The sequence below is a fragment of the Coffea eugenioides genome, chromosome 11 (assembly GCF_003713205.1).
Source record: "Coffea eugenioides isolate CCC68of chromosome 11, Ceug_1.0, whole genome shotgun sequence".
In the NCBI taxonomy this organism is placed as follows: domain Eukaryota; kingdom Viridiplantae; phylum Streptophyta; class Magnoliopsida; order Gentianales; family Rubiaceae; genus Coffea; species Coffea eugenioides.
In genome coordinates, this window is record NC_040045.1 from 35,330,209 (window position 1) to 35,340,371 (window position 10,163).

At 35.5% G+C, this 10,163-nt stretch overlaps 2 protein-coding genes across 2 annotated transcripts; one reads left to right on the forward strand and one right to left on the reverse strand.

The window, feature by feature from the left end:
* The first annotated feature begins 241 nt into the window (after positions 1-241).
* Positions 242-4,156, forward strand: LOC113751421 (receptor-like protein EIX2). Its single transcript, XM_027295435.1, has 2 exons — positions 242-3,082; positions 4,068-4,156. The coding sequence occupies exon 1, from the start codon at positions 257-259 to the stop codon at positions 3,080-3,082; it is 2,826 nt and encodes a 941-aa protein (XP_027151236.1). The 5' UTR covers positions 242-256; the 3' UTR covers positions 4,068-4,156.
* Positions 4,157-8,957: 4,801 nt separating this feature from the next.
* Positions 8,958-9,971, reverse strand: LOC113754095 (receptor-like protein EIX2). Its single transcript, XM_027298426.1, has one exon. The coding sequence runs from the start codon at positions 9,964-9,966 to the stop codon at positions 9,016-9,018; it is 951 nt and encodes a 316-aa protein (XP_027154227.1). The 5' UTR covers positions 9,967-9,971; the 3' UTR covers positions 8,958-9,015.
* Between the last annotated feature and the right edge of the window lie 192 nt (positions 9,972-10,163).

Sequence of the window (10,163 nt, forward strand, 5' to 3'; positions counted from 1 at the left end):
TACATTTGTATATCACCAAGGATTTTCCCCACAAGCACGCAAGGATTTTCCACACCGTCTTTCCCCTCCACCACATTAACAAATTTTTTTCCTCGAAGACTTCAAGTCGTCGTCCTTTTATCACCTTTGTATGGTTCCATCCTACTTCCTACAAACACAGAACATTGAAGTGATGCTTTTTGTAAGTGTATAAATAAGGCCACCTGGCCATCTGAACTTCCCATATCAAATAAACCAATAATAGCAAAGAAATCCAATGGAGCATCATCTTCTTTGTGCTTCTTCATCTTTACTGCTACTCTTCTTATTCAGTTCTATTCCTGTAACCAACCAATTCACTTTTGGCAGCAGCAAACAAGCTCATAATTATGCGAATGTCTCGTGTATTGAGAATGAACGACAAGCTCTTCTTCAATTTAAGCATGGGTTGATAGATGAATCAAATCGTCTGTCTTCTTGGATTGGAGAAGGATGTTGCTCATGGGAAGGCATTAGTTGCCGCAGAACCACTGGTAGTGTTTTGAAACTTGATCTACGCAATACGGTGCCACTCTATTCTTATGATGTTGGTTATCACTGCACAAATTGCTTAGGAGGCCAATTGAGTCCATCTTTGGTCAATTTGACCAATTTGCGATACTTGGATTTGAGTGTGAATAATTTTTCAACATTCCAAGTTCCCGCATTCTTGGGATTGTTGAAAAACTTGAGATACCTCAATCTCTCAAGGGCAGGATTTGGTGGTGAAATTCCCCACCATTTAGGAAACCTCTCACATTTACGGTATTTGAATCTTGGGTGGAATAGGTTGAGGACTAAGGATCTCGGATGGGTTGCTGGGCTCTCTTCTCTAGAAGGCCTAGTCATGTTCAATGTGAACCTTACAGCCGCTCGAGATGGGTTACAGTCCATTAACATGCTTCCTTCACTAACAACACTAGATTTGAATCGTTGTGGTCTTTTCATCCATCCTCATCTTTCACATGTCAATTTCACATCTCTTGCTTCCCTTGACCTTGGTGAAAATAATTTCAACAACTACATGGTCCCTCCTTGGCTCCATAATCTTACTGGCCTCCATGATTTTCGTCTTGGTGATAATGATCTTTCTAATCCAATTCATGGCCTGTTTGACCAAATGACCTCTCTAGTTCATCTCGATCTATCTTTAAACCGCTTTGATATTTCAACGTTGAAATCACTTTGTAATGCAAGCAGTCTTACTTATTTGGATCTGAGGGGTAATAATGTGCAAGGGTCAATACCAAGTGAAATAGGTCAGCTTCCAAAACTAACCAGCCTATCATTGTCCTTTAATAAATTAAATGGTACCATACCGACCAATCTTTGGCAGCTGACGAAGCTACAAGCATTTGACGTTGGTGACAATTCATTAACTGGCGTCCTATCTGAAGACCATTTTGCGAAACTCCGAGAGCTGAAGTCACTGGGCCTATCCGTAAACTCGCTCGCTCTGAACGTGAGCTCCTCGTGGGTTCCTCCTTTTCAACTCCATGAAATTCAGATGCGATCCATCATTGTGGGACCCAGGTTTCCAGCTTGGCTTCGGACGCAGAAGGAGGTTGAGGAGTTAGACATGCGGAATGCGAGCATTTCAGATGCCATACCCAGCTGGTTTCGAGTGCTTTGTCATAATATTGAGTCAGTAGATCTCTCCAGCAACAGCCTAACTGGAAATCCTTTGGAGTCCAAACAGCATAGACCAAGTCGTTATCGTTATCGACGTTTATCTCTAAGCTCCAACAAATTGACTGGATCTCTCAAATCGTTGCCGTTGGATATTTCATATTTAGATCTTTCACACAATTTTCTTACTGGACATATTCTGCAGCTTGAAGTTGGTCAAACGATTGTACCTGCGCTGTCGTCTCTCTTACTAAATGATAACCGTTTCACAGGTACTATCCTTGAAGACTTGTGCAAGTCGGAAAATTTATCAGAATTGGATCTATCCAACAATCTTCTGTCCGGAAGAGTTCCTCTGTGTCTAGGAAACTTGCGAGAGCTGTGGGTCCTAAACTTGGCAAATAACAGTCTATCCGGTCAAATCCCAAGTTCACTGGGTAACTTGCGGCGACTTGATGCTCTGCATTTGAATGGAAACAAATTGGTTGGGAAGCTCCCTACCTCAATGCAGCATCTGAGAAATTTGCAAACTCTTGATCTCGGTGACAATGGACTGAAGGATATTATACCAGCTTGGATTGGGGAAAGGTTATCAAATTTATGGTTTCTAAGATTTCAGTCAAATAACTTCCACGGACCTATTTCCGATACACTCTGCCAACTCTCACGTCTTCGAGTGCTGAACTTAGCACATAATAACTTGAGTGGATTTATTCCTCGCTGCTTTAACAACATTACTACCATGGTATCAAGTCAAGATGGAGGTTTCGCCATTGAATCACAACAAAACCTTCAAGACATTAAGGGAGGAAGAGAAGTTGAGTATGACGCATGGAGCCTTCTGTTTGTTAGATCCGTAAGCCTCTCAGCAAATAATTTAGTTGGCGAGATCCCTGATGAGATAATGGAGCTGGTTCAATTGCAAGTTTTGAATCTTTCACAAAATCATTTGACTGGAAGGATCCCCAAGAAGATTGGCAACTTGAAGCAACTTGAAACACTTGATCTATCAATGAATGCGCTCTTCGGTGCAATCCCCGAAAGCTTATCTGATTTGTACTCATTGAACTCTCTGAATTTGTCACACAATAAACTTTCAGGGCCAATACCATCAGGAAATCAACTTCAGACCTTGACCGATCCATCCATCTATGAAGGAAACAGTGGACTCTGTGGCAAACCGCTCCCAAACAGCTGCTGGGAACACAAATTGCCTACCAAAAATGGGCTTATTGATGAGGATGAAGGCCACAGCGAATCTGATTGGTCTTGGTTTTATGCTGGAGTAGGACCGGGTTTTGCTGTCGGGCTCTTGGGAGTTCTGGGAATCGTTCTCTTCAAGAAGTCATGGCGCCACGCATACTTCAAGTTTATAGAAAGTGCCTGTGACAAAATCTGGGTAAAGAATACTCGCCTGAGGAGGAAGTTCCGTTGAGTAAGTTCCTATAAAAGCACTTATACTCTGTTTCTCATATCACACACTAATCCGTAACATGCTGTCTTTGATAATTTGCTCTTTGAAAATTTCACATTTTTGTAGACATTCCTTCATCTAACTTATTCTTTTTAGAACTAATTAGAACTTAACATTGATAATTTGCAAAATTATTGTGATTTGTAATTTGTTTTTCCAAATATTTCTAAATATTTGTGTTATGCATCCCAACTTGCCCAATTCTATCCAATAAGAAAATGATAGAGCTTAATAAGTTTTTTTTTTTCTTCCAAACAAAGAATAACGTTGCAATTGTAACGTAAAGAAGTAGACTAACTAAACCAAGGCGATTCTAACATCAAATCAATAGCTTTCGAAGGAATTTTTTCCCCAATGAACTATTATGTGATTGGAAACCAAATATTTCCTTTCCTTACCTTTTGAAAATTTTGATCCAAAAATTAGATAGCAAAACCTTTCTCTCTTTCTACTAGCAATTGTTTCAACTCTCTCAAAAGTTTTGAAATCTAATAATTCTCTTATATTATTCATACTTACATTACATTTTCTTATGTTTCATTAAAATCAATATTACAAGAATCTCATTGATTTTTTTATTTATGACCGATTATAAAGATAATTATTTTACTGTTAGCATTTGAACGGAATAAATATTCGATGTCGAACAATTTAGATTGTTTATTTGAACGGAATAAATTTTTATTCTAGATTGAACCAGTGATTATTCTAGATGAATAAATTTTTATATTCATGTAACGCTGATAAATATTTTGCCCTTCCTAGATTACTTTTCTACCTCCTTCACCACAGCAAGGAATAAAGATTTGGCAATATTTATATTTTAGACCAGACAATGTTGACTTTTCATATATATCTCTTTTTTTTGGTTGGCTATAAAAGAAATTGGCACTTTGCTGGAGAAAATTTACTAATATTAGTACTTTGTTATCTTCCAATCTGATAGGCCCACAATCATTCGAGTGCTTTGCAGCTGCTGTTGTTTGGCTCTGAGAATGAGCAATCTCTTCAATATTCATTGTATTTCTTCTGCGGTTGTAATATGAAAATTAGACCTCCTTTTATTTGCTATGAATTGTATGTCAATAAAAGTTATAATAGTTTGCCTAAAAAATTGTATTATTTTAGTTTGCCTGACAAGATACTTCCATAAACTAAACAAAATTATGCAGAATAATTAAAACACATGCAATTTATAATAAGATGATATCGCTGTTGGCTTTGCAATTACTGCTTCTGTATCGAAGCTTTTTGTTCGGTGAGTAAATTCCTTAGAAATGCTGAATTCTTGATGGTTTGGTTAATAATGGAAAATAGTAAGGTAAGCAAAATGATTTCCAGAAAAATAGTTCTTATATTTTGGATTATCGATTTGTCAACAAAAATATGTAGCAATACAGAAATCAATCTTAAATTCACTTTATTTGTTTTCATTTCTCGAATTTCACAATTCAGTAGAACATAATTTGACTCCCATTCTTTAACCAAAATTGTCTTCACAATTTCAATGCCATCTTCAACCCACTTGCCTTTGATGCTCATAAACGCATTTAAAAGAAAAAAGGAGTTGCCCAATATCTTGTATAAAAATTAAACAGCTGAATTGCTAAGTTTAAGACCCTATTTAAATCAAATTTTCCTGTGAACAATTCTCAATTGCTTTGATTTTCCTAAAATACGCTTTTCTATCTACAGAAACAAAGAAGAAAAATACCAACCGTCAACTTCTTTAAAACTTCCCATCGTAAACAAACTACGCTGTTGTGCCATTGTAACATTGTTTGATCAAACATTTTATTTTAATGTAAATAAAAAGTCTTGAACCCTGACCTCTTATTTGTACTCAGTTTCCTCTTACCATCCAATCCATCCCTCCCTCCTCTAGCAACTAGAGATTGTAAAATTGTTTTATAAATGTAATTACTCTTAAATTATGTTACTAATTATGTGCAATTTAATATTAGAGGTTTTGCAAATATTTTCAAGAGTTTTGTTTGCCAAATAGTTATAATTTGTGTTAAAAAATTTGTCATTATTTGTTATTTCAATTTTGTCCTTACATGACGAAGTATTATATTGCCATCTCATACTCCAAACCGTCCATGTAGACATAATTGCTACTTCTAAGTTCTGTACTTATCCAGCACTACTATATATATCCAAGTCTTCCTGCTAACTTCAATTAAAAAAAATCCCGTTATTCTATAATTAATTCTTTTGCTCTAACTAGTTTGTTATTTTATATCTTTTTCGTTATTTACTTTTTCCTAAAATACACGTGTACATAGAGTGTGCCTCATCTAGTGATCCTAATAATTACACGAACTAGTATGAATTACACAAAATTTGCTACTTGTGAGGCCCGTTATCCAATATTTATATGAATTGCCATTTTATTTATTTATCGATTGTAATTAATAAAAGAGAAGGACGAAATCATTACCTTAGTATAGAGTTTAGGGCCCGTGGAGTTGAATGTAGAGGAGCACTATGTAGAGCCTTGTTCAGGTTGGGCCAATCGAGTCATTATGGTGAAATGGAGGCGAAAATTCATGGGCCTGGAATTCCATTAAATATTCCAAATCTTTAGTTGGTGGTTTACCTGCAAATCATCTAAAGTCAATTGCTGCCATCCCCCAATGAGCAGTGACTTCAACCCAAATTGAGGATTTTTTTTTTTTTTTATCCATGTATAATTGGGAGGTAAAAGGTAACTTTATTCGAGTTCATCTATAAAAAGCGATTTTAGAACATTGATATTTTTGTTTTCACTTTAACACCACAAATTAAGAACATTGATGTTTCTGCAAATTCTTTTGACAAACAATACCCATTATTTCTATTTGTTGCTAGCATACAAGTTCCTTAGAAATTAGAAAACATTGATGTTTCTACTCTAGAATACTGATTTTGTCTTTCAATTGTCACCTTGTGCATTGAATTTCCAATTATCAGGCTAAATACAAACAACACAATTAAAGTAGAGGGAGACTATTGGAAAAATGAGAAGTTCGAGGGAAAATATTAAAACAATATCGCAAGGATAAAGTGAATAAAAAAGGGGAAATTTTTTGAAACCTCATAAACAGCGCGGCTGTTTGTGAGCTTGAGTAAGAGTAGCTTTGATCAAGACTAGAGGAAAGAATTGGACGGAACTTAAGGTCCATATTCCCCCAAAAGCAGCTTCTATCATCGTTGATGTCCTGAAAAACCAAAGATATTAGACTGGCAACTCTGACAGATGACATCAACAATTTAAACTCTTTGTTTCAAAATTGTTCATTTTGTTTAGATATGGCAAATGACAATATGAGTAAATCTATTAGTACTTATGCAGTTGGCATTTATGATGATGAGAAATGGAACAACCCTCAAGGTGTCTAATACTTTTGAATAGTCTCTTAGAGCAGTTGCTCTACAAGTGTAAAGTTATGAATTTATCAATACAATTTCTATTGTTTCAGAAAAAAAAAAGCTCAAGAACAACTTTTTGAAGTGACTTTCTCACATTTTTCTGCAAATCAATTGTACTCAATAGGTGCAAAGATCCATCGAATTTCATACAAAAGTATTGTTCTATGAAATTAATTTCACGTAACCCCTTTGACGTGTAACATAATTGCAAAAGCTAGCAATAGGCATCGAGAATCGCACTTAACTCTCATATTTTAATGCTTACATAAACAAACCCAAATAAGATTAGCAAAATGTTGCTTTGATTTTCCCAAAATTTGCTTTTCTATCTACAAATGCAGAGACGAAAAAAATCAACCATTGACTTCTTTAGAACTTTCTACCTTAAACAAATTACGCTGTTGTGCCACTGTAGTATTATTTGATCAAACATAGTAACTAGAGATTTTCTTACTTTGTTTTATTTTTAGTGTATTTTTTTTATTCTAGTGTAAGTAGAAAGTCTTGAATCCAAAATCTCTTATTTGTACTCCCTTCCCCTTATCACCCAATCCATCTAATAGGTGTTGGATCTGTGCAATAATAAAATCCTACTCTCAAAGTTGTAAACAAGTACAATGGCAAGTAACGTCGTCTTCATAGGGATTAGGAGGAAAATTTGTTTCTTTCCAAATGAGAATTAATCGGGGGAGTCTGGACAATTGAAAATGAAAATCAACAATCAATGCCAATTAAAAAAATTAAACTAAAACAAGTTAAATTTAATTCATGGATAAACGAACTCTAGCCAAGGAAATAACTCCAGGAGTTGCCTTTTAAGAGTTGCATGTGATGTAGGTGTGTGAAATTTTAGAGAAAGATAGCTACTAGCTACAATTGACTAACGATTATACTTGCCTTTATTAGCTTTAACGACACATAATTATTGAAATGCTAAAATAAATATAATTAATAAAATATATAATGATAATAAAGTAATTCTATAGTCAAGCACCATAATAATATGACGATTACACTTTTGTCTTGATTGAATCAATCTCTTGTGATATGCGAAGCAGAGTCCTTAAAATGCGATTTTTTGGAATCAATCTCTTGTGATATGCGAAGCAGAGTCCTTAAAATGCGATTTTTTGGGTTAAAGATGTTGATTGCCTCTTCTGACTGACAAGCGTGACTAGATACAAACTGTTCAATCAGATATTTTTAGATAACTAATTATTCAAATTAAGTCATCATTGTTTGTAGAGAGAAAGCATAATTCACAGTCCCTCTATTTTTTGTTTAATTTTTTGGTGCAATAATTCACAATCTTTATGTGTAACTTGAACAACTTTTTGGTAAATAAAAATTTAAATCATTTGTTGAGTAGTATACCACAAAATTTTTAAAGCAATACAGGTGTCAATTTTTGTGTCATTGTGCAAGTAATGAAATATCTACGAAACTATAACAAGAAGGTTCTTTAAATGTAGATATTGTAACACCAAAATCGAACACAAAAATCTCTGTGGAAAATCTCTTAGCTTTCCAGAACTTATAACAAGGAAGCAGTGCTTCAATTGAGTAATCTTTTACAGTAATTGCTACTTGCAAGTGATAATCCATGGCATTCTTTTACTGTCTTCTTTCTCCCCTCACCTAGGTAATTTTTTACAAAAATTAATTCTTGTAATACCAAAGTGAAATCATAATTAATTACCCTGTTAAGATTACATGGAGTCCAGTGCTTAAATTAATCTGCATAAACAAATTACTGCAATATTTTTTGTGCATACATATAAACAATTTTTTTAATTAAAACCACACAGAAAATATAAACGTTTTTATTGATGTAGAACTCGGAGATTACAGGGGGGGATGACTAATCCTTGTATTACATTTACATCTGGAGTTACCATACTCAAAATGTAGCTACGTAAAGACACAATAAAACTAGTAATATTCCTTCTCAAAGCACCTAGAAGAAAGTCTCCATTCTAAAACCAGATGCATAGCAGCACCAACAGCTTGAATGGTTATAGGCCTAAAACACTAACACAACAAAATACACTGTGACAACAAAGTAAGTGTTCCCTAAGCATAATTAGTCAGTATTTAATTTTTTGTTCGTGTAAAAAAAAAAATAATAACTTGAGACTTCTAGTAACTTCCATTGATTCTAATAAAAATATCTTATCCCACTTAATTGTTACTATTAATAATGAGATGGAACGTCCGCGGAAGATGGGGACCAGAGGACCCTTTGGACATGAGCAGAGGCCAACTTGTGTCCGAAGGGGGCCGTCCTCTCAACAAGCTATAGATAATGATATTCAATCGTGATTTTCTATTTTAGCACTCGGATTCATTTGTTCATAGAGTATAAATAATCCTAAAAACATAGGTGCAAGTAATTATGGATAATCAGCTAATTGAATTGTGGTGCCTTATTGCAGAATAAGAAAAAACAGAATGTTACGTGCTTTTGTACATATACTTACTCAATGGAAATTCCTCCGTAGACGAGAAGTCTTCAATCCGATCATAACCCAAATTCTGTCATAGACATTTTCCACACATTTGAATAATGCATAGCGCCATGACTGCTTGAATTGAAGGATTCCCACAACTCCCACTACACCAACACTGAATCCAGGTCCAAAACCGGCATAAAACCATGAGAAATCAGACTCGGTGTGACCTATATCGTCAAGAACAGGCCCATTTTCTGTTGGCGATTCGCCTGCAGGGCAGCTGTTCAGGAATGGCTTCCCACAGAGTCCAATGTTTCCCTCATAGGTGGATGGATCATTCAAGGTCTGAAGTTGATTTCCTGATGGTATTGGCCCTGATAGCTTGTTGTATGACAAATTCAGAGAGCTCAATGAGTATATACTCGACAAGCTTGGAGGGATTTCACCGCTGAGTTCATTCATCGATAAATCAAGTGTTTCAAGTTGCTTCAAATTGCCAATGTTCTTGGGGATCCTTCCAATTAGATGGTTTTTTGAAAGGTTCAAAGTTTGCAACCCAACGAGACCCATTATCTCATCCGGGATTTCACCGACCAAATTATTTCCTGAGAGGCTAATGGATTTAACAGACTCCATGTTTTTTGAGTACTCAAGGTCTATTCCTGCCTTAAAGTTTTGAAGTACGGGATCATGATAAGTATAGTTTGAGTACTGAAATGTTCCTGGTTCAGTTGATTCCATCGCGGTGAAGTTTTTAAAGCAGTGAGGAATAGATCCAGATAAATCATTATGTGCTAGGTTGAGCACCTGAAGATATGGGAGTTGGCAGAGTGTATTAGAGATACCTCCGTGGAAATTATTCGACTGAAGTGTCAGAAACTCCAAGTCTGATAACCTTTCCCCAATCCACGCTGGTATAGTATCCGCTATTCTATTTTCTCCCAGATCCAGGAACTGCAATCTTTTCAGATTCTGCATTGAAGGAGGGAGCTCCCCGTCAAATCTATTTTTACGCAATTGCAGAATAATAAGTTCACCCAAGTTACCCAGTGAACCTGGAATCTGACCATATAGGCTGTTACTTCCCAAATGTAGGATCCTCAAATTTCGCAAGTTTCCCAAGCATAAAGGAATTCTTCCAGACAAATGTGTTAGAAGTATTTACCGTTGTTAAT

Bases quoted from the DNA above. Each gene is read 5' to 3' on its own strand.
- LOC113751421 (XM_027295435.1), top strand. From the start codon at position 257: ATGGAGCATCATCTTCTTTGTGCTTCTTCATCTTTACTGCTACTCTTC.
- LOC113754095 (XM_027298426.1), bottom strand. From the start codon at position 9,966: ATGCAGAATCTGAAAAGATTGCAGTTCCTGGATCTGGGAGAAAATAGA.